The sequence below is a fragment of the Hemiscyllium ocellatum genome, chromosome 6 (genome assembly GCF_020745735.1).
Source record: "Hemiscyllium ocellatum isolate sHemOce1 chromosome 6, sHemOce1.pat.X.cur, whole genome shotgun sequence".
Lineage (NCBI taxonomy): Eukaryota > Metazoa > Chordata > Chondrichthyes > Orectolobiformes > Hemiscylliidae > Hemiscyllium > Hemiscyllium ocellatum.
This window is the reverse complement of record NC_083406.1, coordinates 85,971,541-85,990,067: the sequence shown is the minus strand read 5'-3', so window position 1 is coordinate 85,990,067 and position 18,527 is coordinate 85,971,541. Positions and strand designations below refer to the sequence as shown.

Sequence of the window (18,527 nt, the reverse complement as noted above, 5' to 3'; positions counted from 1 at the left end):
TCTGACCACAGGTGAGATGCCAGAGGACTGGAGGACTGTTAATGTTGGCCCATTGTTAATAAAAAGAGGAAGGGGTAGACCAGGAAATTAGAGGCAAGTCAGTCGAACCTGGGTGGTGGGGAATTTATTAGAGATAATTCTGAGAAAGAATATGTATGGACTTGGAAACAAAAGTTAATCAGGAATGCTCAATATGGATTTGTTATGTGAAGGTTGTGTTTGACCAATTTGATTGAATGTTTGGGGAGGTAACTGCAATTGTTGGTGTGATGTTTTTGATGTGGTCCATATGGACTTCAGCCAGGCTTTTGATCAGGCCCTTTATAGCAAATTGATCAAGAAAGTCAGAAGTGTGTGGTATCAAAGGCAAAGTGGCATGTCACATCAAAATGCGTTGAGAGGCAGGAAGCAAAGGGATGTTTTTGTGATTGGATGTCTTTTTATGCAGGGCTTGATACTGCAGCCCTTACTGTCTGTGGTATGCATTAGTGGGTTGGACTTAATTACAAGGGATATGACCAAGAGGATTACGGATGTCATGAAAATTGGAAGGGTGATAGATATTAAACAGGATAGCCATAAACTGCAGGAGGATATCATGGGAGTTGTCAGCTGGTCAGAGCAGTGGCAAATGGAATTCAATTTGGAGAAGTGTGCCAAGAAATGGAGTTTAATTTAGAAAAATGCAAAATGTTGCATTTTGATTAGACGACTCAGGGCCAGAATTACACAGTTAATGGTAAGGCCCTGGGGAGTGGTGAACAGACAGATCTATGGGTGCAGGTACATAGTTTCTTGAAGGTGGCGTCGCAAGTAAATGGGGGCACGGGGTGAAGAAGGCATTTGTCATGCCTGCCTTCATTGGTTAGAGCTTTGAGTACAGGATTTGGGATGTCACGTTACAGCTGTACAAGACATTGGTAAGGCCACATTTGACGTACTGCATACAATTTTGAACATGCTGCTATAGGAAGGATGTTGTTAAACTGGCAAGGGTGCAAAAAGATTTATGAGGATGTTACCAAGATGGAGAGTTTGAGTTATAAAGAGAGGCTGGACAGGCTGCAACCTTCTGCAACCCCCTAGATGGTAGGAGGCTGAGTGGTGATTTTATAGAGTTTATAAAATCATGGGGGGCATAAATAAGGTGAATAGCCAAGGTAGGGTAAGGAATCCAAGACTAGAGGACATAGGCTTAAGGTAAGATTGGAAAGATTTTAATGGGATCTGAGAGGCAACTCTTTCATGTAGAGGATGGTGCATATGTGGATCGAGCTGCCTGAGGAAGTGGTAGAGGTGAATACAATTGCGACATTAAGACATTTGGACAGGTATATAGATAGGAAAGGCTTAGAGGGATATGAGCCAACACAGGCAAATGGGACTAGTTCACTTTGGGAAACCTGATCAGCTTGGATGAGTTAACCCTGAGTCTGTTTCTGGCCTGAATGACTCTAAATGTGAGGTAATACACTTGGGGACTAACAAGGTATCACATCATAAATTGTAGGCAACTGGGAAGTATTGAAGATTGGAGGTACTTTGGTGTGCATGTCCACCAATTCCTGAATGGAGCTGGGTGGGTAGATAAGTTGGTTTTAAAAAAGATTTATGAGAGAGCTGCCTTTGTAAATGGAGGCATAGAATGCAAGAGCGAGGACGACATGCTAGAACTGTATAAAATGTTAGATAACTGGAATCTGTATGAATCGTTCTAGTCATCACATTTTTGCATGAGAGATAGTGCAAAGAAGACTTATTGGGATACTGCCTGGGCCAGAGAATCTGAGGTATGAGGAAATTTGGATAGACTAGGGTTGTATTCCTTGGAGCACAAGAAGTTGAGAGGGGGCCTGATACAAGCATATAAAATTCTGAGACATATAGATTGGATGGATACGAAGGCAGGTCGTTCATTAGCAGAGGTTTCAATAATCCTTGGGGGAATATTTAAGATCAGAGGAGACTTGAGAAATGTTTTCACTCAGTGGTGTGAGTCAGATACTCAGAGCCTCAGAGTGGTTGTGTCAGGAACTCTTGTGACATTTAAGTTTCATGTAGATATTCAGTTATGTTGCATTGCCTCCAGGACTGTGGGCCAAGAGATGGGAAATGAGATTATTATCATCAGCTCTTTGTTGATCACAGACCTGATGAGCTGAAAGCTTGCTTCTGTGCTATAAACATCTATGAGTACTGAGGGTCCGGAATCACATGTCGATCAGACCAGGTAAGAATGCAGATCCACCCTGAAAGACATGATTGAACTAGCTGGATTTCTTCAATAACTGTTGTTAGTTTCATGGTCACCATAGCCTGAAATTTAAAGCCATTTCAATTTTATTTTCTAATCAACCTGTGCTGAGATGATATCACACACCTCTGAGTAGCTGGGATGTGAACCCTGGACACTACCACTGCACCACAAGTGCTCTTTCTCCAGCCTTTTATTAGTTGAATTGAAGTAGCACCAACTACTGTGACCTGTCTCCCTAGAATATCAATTAGCCTGCACCTCTGGATTGCTAGGGCAGTGAACTACTCTCTCTCTGTAATTTTAAATTTCTATTTTGCGAACTTAATTTTAATTTGTGCCTTTAGTCTTGTCTTTGCATGTATCCTACTTATTTCAGTTATTGTTCTTCTTGCCCTGTTTGAAATTCACTACCTTAGAATAGATATCAGGTAAGATAAATGAGAAATGCTTACCATCCAATCAACTACTTGCTTTCTTGTGATATGAATGGCATAGTTATATAAATTGGAGCAGTTTGGACTGTTTTCCTTTAAGAGAAGGTTCCGAGGAGATTTACAAGAGTTTTCAAAATCATGAAGGGTCTGAACTAAATGGTAGGCAGGACCTGTTACCATCATGGAAAGTTGGAAGACTGTCTTTGCACAAGTGGAGTATGTGCATCCCCACCGAGCCTTTGTCCTTGCCCAGAAGGAAAATCCAGTAAAACTTGCGAATTAGACATATTGGCCCAACTACCCTATCTGCTTTAAAATGGAGGACCAGTATGACCTGTGTGTTCATTTTCATGTATTCCCACCCTATCAAGGTTGCAGTACACTCCCTCCTCTCAGCCTCTTCTGAGGAGCTTGCCTCCTTCCCTATGTTCTTGGAGAGTCTTCTACCCTGACCCACCCCTAAACCCTTGTCAAGATGCCAGAAGAATTGGTCACCCTGGGTAATGCACCAGCATGGATGGAAAATTGGTTATCTGTTGGGAACAGAAGAGTAGGGATATGTGGTTCATTTTTGTGTTGACTTGGTTGTAACAAGTGAAGTGTCACATTGGTTTGCTGTGACATCAATTGTTCCCAATCCATATCCATGACTTAGATCAAAGTTATTTTTAATCAATCTGTTCAGACATTATGTCACATGTCTGAAGCAGTTGGGACATGGGTCTTCTGACACAGAGATAGGGACAGAGGGTCCGTTTCCATGTTGTACATCTCTATGATGATCACTGTGCAGCAAAGGCCCCTAAGGACAAATGTATGGTTGCTGTGTTTGCTTAGTTACACGAAGATGTGTAGGAAAGGAAGTTACCAAGAAGTAAAAGTCCACAGAGAAATTTAGATGGGTTAAGTGAAATTTAGATGGGTTAAGTGCGTGGGCAAAAAAAGTGGCAGATAGAGTATATTGTCTGTCAAAATTGACTATTTGCCAAGAAGAACAGAAAATGAACAAACTATTTGAATTGAGAAAGACTGCAGAACTCTGGTACAGAGGGATCTGAATGTCTTGAAACATGAAGGACAAATAGTCAACTTTTAATTTACAAGTTAACTTTGTGAAGGAACATCCACTTTACACACATACTAGGCAATGGCTATCTTAAAAAAGAAACCATGTAACCACTGCCCTTGACATTCAATGGTGTTATCATCATTGAATTCCCCACTATCAACATCCTTGGGGTTACCATTGACAAGGCCTCAACTAGACTTGCCATAGAAATCCAGTGGCTACAAGAGCAGATCAGAGGTAGGAATATCGTGGTGAGTAGCTCTCCTCTGGAGTATAGTCGAATGTTCTCAACTTGCCTGGATGGATACAGCTCCAGCAACAATTAAGAAGCTTGAAACCATCCAGGACAAAGCAATCTGCTTGATTGGCACCACATATCCAAGCATCCATGCCCTCATCCATCAAAGTACATACTGCTGCTACTGAACAATCTACAAGATGCACTGCAGAAACTCTCAAAGATCCTGAGACAGCAGCTTCCAAACCTATGATCACTTCCACCTCGAAGGACAAGGGCAACAGATACATGGGAACATCACTACGTGCAAGTTCCCCTCTAAGCCTTCCATCATCATGATTTGGAAATATATGTATAAGTTTGGCAATGCTGTGATGAAACCAAAACTAATTAGAGGTCCAACTAAAAAGGCCATTATCTTTAAAGAACAAACATTTAGCCAAAGGCAGTTCAGAAAATAGGGTCATACAGTACGGAAACAGACCCTTTGGCCCAACTCACTGATGTTGACCATGTTTCCTAAATTAAACCAGTGCCATTTGCCTGTGTTTGGTTCATATCCCTCTAAAATTTTCCTATACATGTATTTGTCCAAATGTCTTTTAAATATTGAAATTGTACCTGCCTCTACCACTTCTTCTACTCTTTCCATATGTGCACAAGCCTCTGTGTGAAACGGTTGCCCTGCAGGTCCCTTTAAATATTTTCCCTCTCACGTTAAATCAATGCCCTTAATTTTGGATTCCCCAACCCTGGGAAATCTTGGCTATTCACCTTATTTCTGTCCCCCATGATTTTATAAAGCTCTATGAGGTTATCCTTCAGTCCCCAGTGCCCCAGCAAAAAAGGTTGTAAACTCTCCTTGTAACTCAAACATTCCAGACTTTGTAACATCTAGCAGGACAAGAAGCTGTTACCTTTGCTGTGCAAATGATCCAACTGTTTCATCACATCAGTGACACTTCATTGAGCAGTCCTTTATCTAACAGAACTGTCATATTCTAAGTGTAATGATATTGTTGTTGCTAGAATGTGTTTGGGGTTACGTTCTTACTGATTTGATTCATTGAAATGCAATTACTGTAGTTAAGAAAATGTAGGTACTCAAAGCAACAATGCTGTTTAAAAATGCATTTGAAATTCATCTTGCAATTAAATGCTGCAGTGAGTACTATAATCTGAACTATTGGATTACATAAAAGGCAAGAATATAAATAACTTAGCACTTGCAAATAGAGCAATGGATGAAACATTTTTAATCCTGGAGGAGAAAGATCAATACAAACCATCAACCTAATGTAAAACTCTACTTTCCACCTTGCCTGCATTACTTCAGAATAAAGTCATGGAGAGGCCATCCAACCTCTTGCTTGTTTCTCTATTCAATTAGAATATGGTTACATTGTACTTAATCCCATTTTGCTGCATTGATCCATATCTTGAGTTCTTGAAGAAAATTTGCTAACCTCCACTGAAGATTTCACTTTGCACAGCATCCAATGCCTTCAGTGTTGGTTATTTTCCAGATTTCCACTATCCTTTGCATCATGTGCTTCAAGGTTTCATCCTGAATGTCCTTGCTCTAAAATCAGAATGAGCCCTCCGTTCTGGATTGTCCCACTATAGAGAAAATAGCTTCTTTGCAATAATGCTGTAAAATGATTTTTTTTAAAAAAAACATTTTAGACGTCTTAATTACATAACTTCTCAATCTCTTCTGCTTAAGGGAATATGATTTTGAATCTAATGGCCATAATTTAACCCTTGAAGTCCTGCTATTGAAATGGTAAATCTGAAGCATTTGTCCCAATTCTCAACTTTTTAATGAGTTATTGTTCCTGAAACGCAAGTTATAACTTTACGATTGGTATTAATCCTTGAGGTCAGCACCTTCATGAGGGTTTTTCTTCTTCTTTTGGACCCGTGCACAAGCCTTTACTGGTTTGTGTACCTTTCTGCCCAAATCCCTGAGCTCCCTGCAGTGCCAAGTCTCTAACCCTTAAGAAAGTGCTTTGTCTAATCTGGATAATTTCACAGTTCCCAAATGAACTCCATTTGCACTGTTTTGACCACTGAGTTTCTCCAGCGCTTTCTGCTTTTACTTCAGATCTCCATAATTCACAGCATCTTAGTTTTTATTATCAGACTGATTTCTGTTCCTCAAGATTGTGTGGAGTTCAGCGACTTTAGATCATGACCTTGACCTCCATTTAGTTTCATTTCTTTTCTCTCCAAACTTTGTCTAGGCACTTTTTTTCTTTTCTATATCCATTATCCCTTTGCCTTCAGTTGCTCACCCTCTTCATTTTTAAGGTCCTCCTTAACAAACACTATAGATCAAATAAGTTGACCTAGGAAGTCTGCAAATATCTTCCCAATATTCTTTCCCTAGAAAGTCTGCAAAAGTGGGAATCACTCATTAACAGTACAAAATGTGAACTGCCAGTGTGGATGAACTATGGACAAAAAACACAGATAATTTATATTAAGTGAACATGCATGGTTTATTGAATTAGAAAAATATTTAATTTAATTTAAAGGAAGTATCTTTAGCCACAATCAAAATGTTTTAACACCACCAAATGTATTTCTTTGGCAACTGTTACAAAACATAAATGGAATTAATTCTGAGTCATTTTGCCTTTGCCATCATCATAAGGATCTGACTTTGGCTCTGACGTGATGCATTCGCTGACAGGATCATCTCTACAGATAATCATTTCTCCATCTTTTGGAGAAATCTTTTTTGAGGCAAGGTGGAAATGATCTGTCATCAATTGATGACCGATATCATCGCATGATTTAATAATGAAATTACACACATCATGCATGTATATTTCCATGCTGAGTGTATTGTGTCCATGAAGCATCTATCTGTTCCATTCAGTGTGAACATGATCCTTGTATGGCTTGTTCAGCCATCCATCCAAAGATTGAACTACAAAAGCGAGACTCCCTCTTTTCCCCAGTTTAATTAAAACTGGGTGTTGTTTATTTTCATGTGTCTCTAATTTCTTTATCTGGCATCTCCCACACTAACAACTGGCGATTTTTCACACAGGGCATTTCGCACATGATCAATCCATAACTTCCATTCAGCATCATCCACCCAAACCATTGGTATGGGCTTGAGCAAAACCTCCTGATGGGAACTTCATGTTAAGAATAGACTTTACTTTAAAAAGTTACGATAGGCTTTAATTTCACTGTTGACTATGTAGGCTTGTACCACCATGACTTATCCTCTTGGGTTTTGTTTTTAAAGCTTTTTGCTTCTGTTTGTATGCAGAACATCCAGAAATTTATGGATGTTTCATCCATGTTGCCAATAGAGCTAAATGGACATGTTGCATTTCTGTTACTGTCTGATGAATCGCTGGAAACTAGTAATTTTAGCATTTGGTATTTTGGTAATCTCAGCCTTCAGTCACAGGATATGACTTTTTTTGATAAAGTGGTTTCACTGATGACCATTGGTCTGAAATATTTGCTGTCTTAATTGTTTGATTCAGCCCACTTAATTTATATACATGCATGGCATTTCTGATGACAATGTGACCGTCATGACTCTTTGCAAGGAACCATTTTGCTGCATGCTTCTCAAGGTTAGACTGGTCCTTCGCCTGATAGTATGTTTGGGCATCTTCTTCAGGTTAAATGCGTTCTTTCATTTTTTCATGAACACTGAACTCCCTCGTCATTTATTTATTATCAGTTGTTTTGTCAAGTTAGCAAATGTTATGGCTTTTCTTTTGAAAGCAGCTTCTTGTTTTTCTCGTTTTGCTGAAGCACTCATTTTTGTTCAGTGGTAACCATGTCACATGTGGTCGGTTCTGTATAGATGTGCCAGAAGCTCTTGTTTAAAACATAGCACCTTGGCTGAATTGGTGACCTAAGATTCCATGCTTAGGAGATCCTTACTCCTTATTTATGCAAAGAGAATTTTGGTCAGCTACTGTTAATACCAGTAGAATTTTGTTTTGTGTATGCTATGACTTTGTGACAAACCATTTTGTTTTAAGTTTATATATAAACTTATATTAGGTTCAGCAAGTTTATATTGCTGAAATATATATAGAACAAAATAGAGTCTGTGAATCATACAGTACAAAAAAAAACACCCTCTGGCCCATTGAGTCTGCATCACCAAAAAATCCATCTCTTCTTACACTACTCCCACTTTACACAAACATGAGTACATGATGTAACAGAAGAGATGTCTTTAGAATGCATTTAGATTAGCTTCCACTCTACAAAGTACAAGCGTGACTTAGTTTTTGTTTTGGTAATAAAGTTTGGCATCAGGTTGATGTGTATAAAAATGTGCATAAAAACTATGAAGAGTTCTTAGGTGCATTTGCCTGGATGACACCAGGGATGGAAAATGTGAAGGTGGATTTGAAATACTACAGCAGCAGGTCCCAACAAGGGAGGGAAGGATTATCTGGTGTGGTTGGATTTGGGAACAGACTTGAACAGACTGTTGCTCCTAACTCGTATGTTTGAATGAGCAGGGTACCAATGTAATTAATCTCTTCGGCTGTGTTGTTGAACTAGCTGGGGCATATGCCTCAAAGATCAGGGTGCTTCTACTTTACCACAGTGTGGTACATAAGCAAATTGCATGCCAGTTTCAAATTGATAACACTTTTAAATTTTATATATATATTTTTGGGCTTAATGGCCACAACCAAGAATTTTGCAAATGACACAAAACTTGGCTGTTCAGTTGATTGTGAGAGTGACAGTTGTGAACTGTCATAAAAATAAAAGGTAAATTGCAGTAAAATATGAATGGGCTGATCAGGTGGACATAAAAGTAGCAAATGGCTTTCAATCTGGTACAAACGTGAGGTGGTACCTTCAAGAGGTTAAACAAGGTAAAGGAATGCACAATTGATGGGAGAATGCTGAGTGTAGAGGAAGTGAGGGACCTTGGAGTGGATGTCCATTGATCCCAAAAGGGATCAGGACAGGTTGATATCTTGGTTAAGGCGACATTTGTTAGACAAGATACAGAATACAAGAACAAGGAGGTTATGCTGGACTTGTATAAATCATTAGTTGGGTCACAACTTGAGTGCTATGTGCATGTTTTGGCCATCTCATGACAGAACAGATTTTGTTACACTAGAGAGGATGTATAGGAGATGTTTGAAGATGTTGCCAGGACTGGTAAAATGCAGCAATGAGGAAAGCAGTGCACTTGATTGGCACCACATCCACAAACGTTCACTCCTTCACCCATTGATGCCCAGTAGCAGCAGTGTGTACCATCTATAAGATTCACTGCCGAAATTCACCAAGGTTCCTTTGCAGTGCCTTCAAAATCCATATTCTCCACTATCTAGAAGGATGAACAAGTGCAACAGTAATTTGGGAACACTATGACGTGCAAGTTTTTCTCCAAGCCGCAATGTCGCTGGCTCAATATCCTGAAACTCCTGCTCTAACAGAATTGTGGGTGTCCTTAGACTACATGGACTGCAGTAGTTCAACAGGGCAACTCGTCAGCAGCCTTTTCAAGTGCAATTGTGGTTGGGCAGCAAATGCTGACTAGGCCAGTGAAACCCAAATTTATTGAATGAATTAAACATTTTTGTAAAAAAAAATTGGACTGGGATTGTTTTCTTTGGAAGAGAATGGTCTGAGGGGAGAAATGATTCAGATGTGTAAAATCGTGAGAGGCCTGGGTCAAGTGAATCGCCAAGGTCTATTTATCTTAGCAGAGTTGTCTGTGACTAGGATCTACAGAATTAAAATGATTGGTACAAATATTTAGAGGGGAAACGGGAAAGGTTTTTTCACTTGATGTGTGGTCAGGGTCTGGAATGACAGTACCATTAGAAACCCTTAATCTTTGTAAAAGGCATATGGATTAGCATTCCCTCTAATTTTCTTACTAGCTGTGTGAACATTTGAGGCCATGTATACCAGTGACTTGTAGAACCAGAAGTCAATGCCACAATTAGTGTGCCGACACTGATTGCTCTGTTTGGAATATCAGTGGCAATGTGTGCAGGCATACAGCTTAGAGGGAACATTAGTCTGGATATACCTCAAGTGTTGTAACTTGCAGGGCTGTGGACCAAATGCTAGAAAGGGAGATTGGACTGTGTGGTCAGTTTTTTGGTGTGTGCAGACATAGTTATGTAAGTAGCCTTTCTCTGTGCCATGAAGGGTGACCATGTGACTCAGTGGTTAGCATCGCTGCCTCATAGCGCCAGGGTTCGATTCCACCCTCTGGTAACTGCCTGTATGGAGTTTGTACATTCTCCCCGTGGCTATGTGGGTTTGCTCCCACAGTCCAAAGATGTGTAACTTAGCTGGATTGGCCATGCTAAATTTCCCATATGGGGATCTCTAGGGATGTGCAGATTAAGTGGACTAGCCTCGGACATGCAGAGATAGGGTAAGTGGTGGATATCGGTGGGCTGCTCTTTGGAGGGTCTGTGTGCTGTTGATGGGTCGAATGCCTGCTTCCACACTGTAAGGATTCTTGATTGAAATATTCTTTGACTCTATGATCACAACAAATTAGTTTATAAATTGATTCCATGTAATAATGGCATAAGTCCAAAACTACTTAACATAAATGTAACATGAAGCAAATTTACCAAGTTATTAATAATGCAAAGACATGGCGTTTAAATTCAGCATGTTAACTTAATTAATGTAGAATGAGCAAAGCAACAGTCTTTGAAATGACCGACAGCAGCTTTGTTTTTATTATTGGTTGCTGGTACTTTATCCATGCACCAAAAACTACTCCAATGCTCCATTTGTGATCTTTAAATGCTGATGCCAGACGAAAGATTATCATATAATCATTGTTCAGGGAGTAGAAATAACACTGGAAATTGCAGATCTGTGAGCTTTACTTCAGTCATGGAGAAAGTGTTGGAAAGGGTTATAAGAGAAAGGATTTATAATCATCTAGAAAGGAATAAGTTGATTAGGAGTAATCAACATGAACATAGAACAGTACAGCACAGAACAGGCCCTTCGACGCATGATGTTGTGCCGAACATTTGTCCGAGCTTAAGCACCTATCCATGTACCTATCCAATTGCTGCTTAAAGGTCACCAATGATTCTGACTCTGCCACTCCCCCAGGCAGCGCATTCCATGCCCCCACCACTCTCTGGGTAAAGAACCTACCCCTGACATCTCCCCTATACCTTCCACCCTTCACCTTAAATTTATGTCCCCTTGTAACACTCTGTTGTACCCAGGGGAAAAGTCTCTGGCTGTCTACTCTATCTATTCCCCTGATCATCTTATAAACCTCTATCAAGTCACCTCTCATCCTTCGCCGTTCCAATGAGAAAAAGCCTAGCACTCTCAACCTATCCTCGTACGACCTATTCTCCATTCCAGGCAACATCCTGGTAAATCTCCTCTGCACCCTCTCCAAAGCTTCCACACCATGGGCAGCATGGTGGCACAGTAGTTAGCACTGCTGCCTCACAGTGCCAAAGACCCGGGTTCAATTCCCGCCTCAGGCGACTGACTGTGGAGTTTGCACGTTCTCCCCGTGTCTGTGTGGGTTTCCTCCAGGTGCTCCGGTTTCCTCCCACTGTCCAAAGATGTGCAGGTCAGGTGAATTGGCCATGCTAAAATTGCCCGTAGTGTTAGGTGAAGGGGTAAAAGTAGGGGTATGGGTGGGTTGTGCTTCGGCGGGTCAGTGTGGACTTGTTGGGCCGAAGGGCCTGTTTCCACACTGTAAGTAATCTAATATAATCTTTCCAAAAGTGAGGCGACCAGCACTGCACACAATACAGTTCTGGTCGCCTTACCAAGGTCCTGTACAGTTGCAACATCACCTCACGACTCTTGAATTCAATCCCTCTGCTAATGAAAGCTAATACACCATAGGCCTTCTTACAAGCTCTATCCACCTGAGTGGCAACTTTCAAACAGCTATGAATATAGACCCCAAGATCCCTCTGCTCCTCCACCTTACTAAGAACCCTACCGTTAACCCTGTATTCTGCATTCTTATTTGTCCTTCCAAAACGGACAACCTCACACTTGACAGGGTTGAACTTCATCTGCCCTTCCTCAGCCCAGCTCTGCATCATATCGAAGTCCCTTTGCAGCCGACAACAGCTCTCCTCACTATCCACAACTCCACCAATCTTCATATCATCCGCAAATTTACTGACCCACCCTTCGACTCCCTCTTCCAAGTCATTAATAAAAATTACAAACAGCAAAGGACCCAGAACTGATCCCTGCAGAACTCCACTTGTAACTGGGCTCCAGGCTGAAATTTACCATCTACCACCCCTCTGACTTCGACTGGTTAGCCAGTTCTCTATCCAACTGGCCAACCTTATCAAATGCCTTACTAAAATCCATGTACAAAACATAGTTTCGTGAAGGGTAGGTTGTGCCTTACAAACCTTATGAAGGTGACCGAACAGGTGGATGAGGGTAAAGCAGTTGATGTGGTATATATGCATTTCGGTAAGGCGTTTGATAAGGTTTCCCACGGTAGGCTATTGCACAAAATACAGAGGCATGGGATTGAGGGTGATATAGCGGTTTGGATCAGAAATTGGCTAGCTAAAAGAACACAGAGGGTGGTGGTTGATGAGAAATTTTCATCCTGGAGTTCAGTTATTAGTGGGGTACTGCAGGTATCTATTTTAGGTCGACTGTTGTTTGTCGTTTTTATAAGTGATCTGGATGAGGGCATAGAAAGATGGGATAGTAAATTTGCGGAATACACTAAGGTCGGTAGAGTTGTGGATAGTGACGAAGGATGTTGTAGGTTCCAGAGAGACATTGATAAGCTGCAGAGCTGGGCTGAGAGGTGGCAAATGGAGTTTAATGTGGTAAAATGTGAGGTGGTTCACTTTGGAAGGAGTAACAGGAATACAGAGTACTGGTTTAATGGTAAGATTCTTGGTAGTGTAGACGAGTAGAGAGATCTGTGTCCAGGTACATAGATTCTTGAAAGTTGCCACCCAGGTTGAGAAGGTTATTAAGAAGGCATATGGTGTATCAGCTTTTATAGAGGGATTGAATTTCGGAACCATGAGGTCACACTGCAACTGTACAAAACTCTGGTGTGTCCACATTTGGAGTATTTTGTACAGTTCTGGTCACCACATTATATGAAGGATGTGGAAGCTTTGGAAAGGGTTTAGAGGAGATCTACTTGGATGGTGTCTGGAATGGAGGGAAGGTCTTACGAGGAAAGGCTGAGGGACTTGAGGCTGTTTTCATTAGAGAGAAGATGGTTGAGAGGTAACTTAATTGAGACATGTAAGATAATCAGAGGGTTAGATAGGGTGGCTAGTGTGAACCTTTTTTCCTTGGATGGCGATGGCTAGCACTAGGGGACATAGCTTTAAATTGAAGGGTGGCAGAAGGAGGACAGATGTTCAGAGGTAGTTTCTTTACTTAGAGTAGTAGGGGCGTGGAACACACTTCCTGCAATGTAGTGCATTTAAATGGTCGTTGGATAGGCATATGGACAAGAATGGAATAGTGTAGGTTAAATAGGCTTCAGATTGGTTCCACAGTTCGGTGCAACATCAAGGGCTGAAGGGCTTGTACTGTGCTGTTATGTTCTATGTTCATGGTGTTGTAGTTTGCCTCAAATTCTGTTGTCACAACTGGCACTTGGATTTTGTTTATTCCCTGTGAAATGCTGTTTAGCTGTGTGATTTCCAAACATATCACTCAGTGTTCCCCTTGTCCTGCACGCACAATACAAAAATCCCCACTCAGTAGGATGGATGTATTCTTGTGTTTTTCGCCTGTATCCTTACTTTTTAGGTAGGTGACTTTTTCACTTTTTATTTTACTGATTTCTTGCTCATGTTGATGAGTGGGAGGCTTACAATAACAAATAAACAAACAAATTTTACATGAACATGATCAAACGGAAGAGGTAAAGAAAAGGAATTGTAAAAACTGTTTCAACAGGAGTTGAGAACCATAGTGGATAATATAAAACATTGGCAGACAAAAGTGAACTGAAATAAAAGAAGGACATCCTGAGATTTTACCAACTGCAGTGCAGCTTATGCATTATTTTAAAGGTTAGTCATTGTTCTTAATCTGGATAATTTATATATAGCTAAGATCAATCAAGAGCAGTAATTCTTCTTGAAAATTCTTTGATCAAAGAAATTCCCTATCTTCAGAATTTTCACTGGAAACGTTTGTGTCCATCTGAGCAGACATGTTAATGCCTTAATTAAAAGGTTATGACCTACACATTTCAAGGTGCAAAATGGATCATGAACGTCATTATGGTCAACAGAAAACACTGTTACTTTCGTGAAAGCAGAAAATAGTGTGGAGGATCTGTGCATCTTTGCACAGATTTGCTGTGTAAATTGGGCTATTTTGAATGCACTTGATACAACCGTTCTTCAAGAGGCCAGATGAGGCTGCAGCCATAAAGTTGCAATTTATATTTTCAAAGATACCTGATTATGGATAGAGAGATGGCAGGAGAGTTTCTCTCAACCCACCTAGTGTGCCAGAGTTAGCAGTTGTACTTGTACATCCTCAGCTCATCCATAGGTAATTTCTCCTAATAAGTACAAACCAGGAGTTGACCCTACAATATTATAATCTGTACAGGCTATTCTACTTGTGTATCTAACCGTTTATGGAGGAGGAAAATTCTCAAATGTTAACTGCAGAAATATTGGCCTAGATTATCTGATAGCCAGGTAGGCATTTCCGCACTGTAAGTAGGAGTTGTGCATTAGCACCCGGCAGAATCTCATGACAGCTCACTTTGAAGGAATTGTCTGGCAATTTGAACGTTACAGTGTGCAATTCCCCTGTGCCTGGAATCCTCCGAAGGTATCCATTTAATTCACGGTATTCAGAAGATTTTGCCACAATAAAGTTACCCAGGATAATTAAATAAACAATGAAATTGTTGGACATTTGAGTACTTAGTCTAACTTCTGGGTAGCTATTACATTTATGCCCCCCCCAAACCCCAACTCCCTGGCACCCGACTCACTTGACCACTTTCCCAGTGGTAACTTTGCTGTTACCTTATGTTACCCTTTCACAGGAGCTGTCAAAGTGGCTGTCTGTGATGTTAAACATTTAAATCTCACAATACAGCATGTGATATGGTATGACATACCCTGATTGTCAGATTTAAAGTACACTTCGTGTTTCTGAAGCTGCCCTGATGAGAATCTCCTTCCTGAAATACGGAGCTCACTCATCACTTTTTTAAAAAAAAAGCAGGAGCGGATTGACAGTCTGAATATTTACCACTCCTTGGAAAATACAGCCTAATTTAAAATCATGTCCTTTTGATAGAAGTACAAAAAATGCTGCACAAACTTAACAAGCCAGGCAGCATTTATGAGGGAAACTAATCCTTGTGACACATTAATTGTTTAATTTTACAAATGCCCCTTGAATTGCTGAGTTTTTCCATGTTTTCCATGTTTTCCATGTTTTCTGCTTTTGTTTTTCACATTTCTAGCATCCATGATATACTACTTTTGGTTTTCTCTTTGAATTGATGTTTAAGCAGCTACGATTTGCATATTTCTGTGATATCCTAGTACTGGTTTAACACATCTCTGAAGTGGACCTTGCAATTCTCACATTCTCAGTGTATTTCCTCTTCCATACTTCATTTTCTTGTGGTCTTGAAGCAAGGACATTAGTTTACATTGATATATTGGAGTGAAAAGGACATTGTTTCAGCTGACACCTTTTACCAGAATTTTCATCAGTCCTGATAAAGTTTCATAACTGAAATGCTGACATCTATTTCTCTCTTGGATGCTGACTGATTCTTTCTGGAATACTTAACCTGAATCTAGAAAGTAACTGTTCTTCGTCTTTGTTAGACTGTTTGCTTTGATATGAATTTTATAAGATTATTGGAGTTTTTTAAAGCTTTGAGTTTCTTATGACAATATTCTTGTTTTTATGATCAACAGCACAGCAAAATACAGCGTGATAACATTTGTGCCTCGCTTCTTGTATGAACAGATCAGAAGAGCTGCAAATGCTTTCTTTCTTTTCATAGCCTTATTACAAGTAAGTTTACCTTGAGTGTGTTTGGTCAGACTCTGTTCTAATTTAATATTTCTTCCATTGGTGTTTTCCCCTTCATTGTTTCAAGATTTTTGTATAAATTGTTATTGAAAATGCTAATGATAAGGTGATGGGGATCTGGTAACATTTTCTATGTAAGATCACTTTACCATCAATCGTCTTATAACTTAAGTGCTCTATTTAATGGTAAGTAGTTAACAGTAAAGCAAGGAACCTTTGATATCTCTTTGTTTTGGCCTGACCCCAGCTGTCGAAAGGTTATGAGATGGGTTGTAGAGCATGGCATACCACCTGTAATTGATTTGAAATCAACTGCTGCAAAAGAGCAGATTCTCCAAGAATTGAATGAGGATATATATTCAGGGCTATCCTAATTACTTCCATTTCTAAAGTGCAGTGAGACAGTTCCTAGTTTAATTTTCCTTTCTTTTCAACATTTGAACATTTAAGACACTACATTATTACTTTTGTCACTGAAGTTTAAAATAGTTCTGAAGGAAAGATACGCTGACATAATTCTGGTGTGGAGTTACATTTCTCTCAATATTTATGATTTATTTTTCTTGAGAAACTGAGTGCTGAATCATTTGCAGTTTTGAATGACTGGGTCTTCTTAGATTGTACTTTATATTGACAAATACTGATTGCCACCAGAAGCTTGCTGTTTACTCTTGTATGTGAGACCAATCATGCCCAATGAGAGACTGAGAATAGACACAATCTTAACAGCATTGGTGTGAATTTCTGCCACTGTGAAGTGTCCTTTAACAGCACTTGAATATACGATGCAGCTTTGAAAGCAGAGAGTGGAGTATGATCTATAATTAACTGCCACATTGCTGTATGTTCAACAGAAATTTATTAGTGATCATTGTAACACCTAAAACTGCCTGGGAAAATGAAATGTGAGGTGGATGTAGAAATGCCTCAGTGTGATTTGGACAAGTTGAGTGAGTGGGTAAATGCATGACAGGTGAAGTATAATGTGTTTAAATATGAGGTTATCCACTTTGATACCAAAAACAGGAAGGCAGATTATTATCTGAATGGTTGATAGATTGGGAAAGAGGGAGGTGCAATAAGCTTTGGATGTCCTTGTAAACCAGTTGCTGCAAGTAAGCGTGCAGGTGCAGCAGGCGATAAGGAAAGCTGTAAGTTGCCCCTCAGTGAGAAGATTCGAGGAAAGGGCCAGAGATGTCTTGCCTTGGTGAGACCATACCTGCAGTAGTGTGTGTAGTTTTGATCTCCTTATCTGAGGAAGGATTTCTGGCAATGGAGGAAGCGTAACAAACGTTTATCAGACTGATTACTGGGATGGTAGGACTGATGTATGAAGAGAGACTGTGTCAACTAGGACTATGTTCACTGGATCTAAGGAGAATGAGAGAAGTAACTCATAGATACCTATAAAATTCCATTGGGGCTAGACAGGGTAAGTGCAGGAAGGATGTTTCCAATGATTGGGCAGTACAAACCAAGGGTTTACAGTTTCAGAGTCTGAGGAGGCCATTAAGGACTGAGTTAAGGGGAAATGTCTTCTCCCAGAGTCTGTGAAATTCTCTGTCTCAGAAACTGAATGAGGCCAATATCTTGATATTTTCAAGGAGATAGATATAGCTGTTGGGCCTAAAGGGATTGAAGGTTATAGGAAAAAAGTGGGAGCAGGTTATTTGGTTGGATAATCAGCCATGATCATATAGGACCGAATGGCCCCCTCCTGTTCCTGCTATGATTCCGTTAAAGCTTTTTTCTGTCTTGTGAGTAGTTCCGTAATGATTGGTTGAAATTCATCTCCCAGTCAGCCTTTTAGTAAGGTATATATGGATCAGTACTGGGGAGAAAAAGCACCATAATTACCCCATGTCACTTCAGAAAGAATGCTGAGGAAAAGGTCACAGAGTCATAAAGATGTACAGCACGGAAACAGACTCTTCGGTCCAACTCATCCATGTTGACCAGATATCCCAACCTAATCTAGTCCCACTTGCCAGCACCTGGCCCATATGCCTCCAAACCCTTCCTATTCATATACCATTTTAAATGTTGCAGCCTCCACAACTTCCTCTGGCAGCTCATTCCATGCACGTACCACCCTCTGCGTGGAAAACGTTGCCCCATACGTCTCTTTTACATCTTTCCCTTCTCACCCTAAACCTATGCCCTCTAGTTCTGGACTGCCCCATCCCCGAGAAAAGACTTTGTCTATTTATCCTATCCATGCCCCTCAAGATTTTATAAACCTCTATGAGGTCACCCGTCAGCCTCCGACACTCCAGGGAAAACAGCCTCAGTGTATTGAACCTATCCGTATAGCTCAAATCCTCCAACAGTGGCAACATCCTTGTCAATCTTTTCTGAACCCTTTCAAATTTCACAACATCATTCTGATAGAAAGGAGACCAGAAATGCATGCAATATTCCAAAAGTAGCCTAACCAATGTCCTGTGTTGGCAAGTTTAGGTG

At 40.3% G+C, this 18,527-nt stretch overlaps 1 protein-coding gene across 4 annotated transcripts in view; it reads left to right on the top strand.

Moving 5' to 3' along the window:
• The window catches only part of atp8a2 (ATPase phospholipid transporting 8A2), a 564,661-nt gene that overhangs the window by 123,398 nt on the left and 422,736 nt on the right, over nucleotides 1-18,527 (top strand). For all 4 annotated transcript variants that reach the window (XM_060826104.1, XM_060826105.1, XM_060826106.1 and 1 more), the window contains one exon: nucleotides 15,947-16,046. In XM_060826104.1, the coding sequence (XP_060682087.1) occupies nucleotides 15,947-16,046 (100 nt within the window). The remainder of the gene's footprint in view (nucleotides 1-15,946; nucleotides 16,047-18,527) is intronic.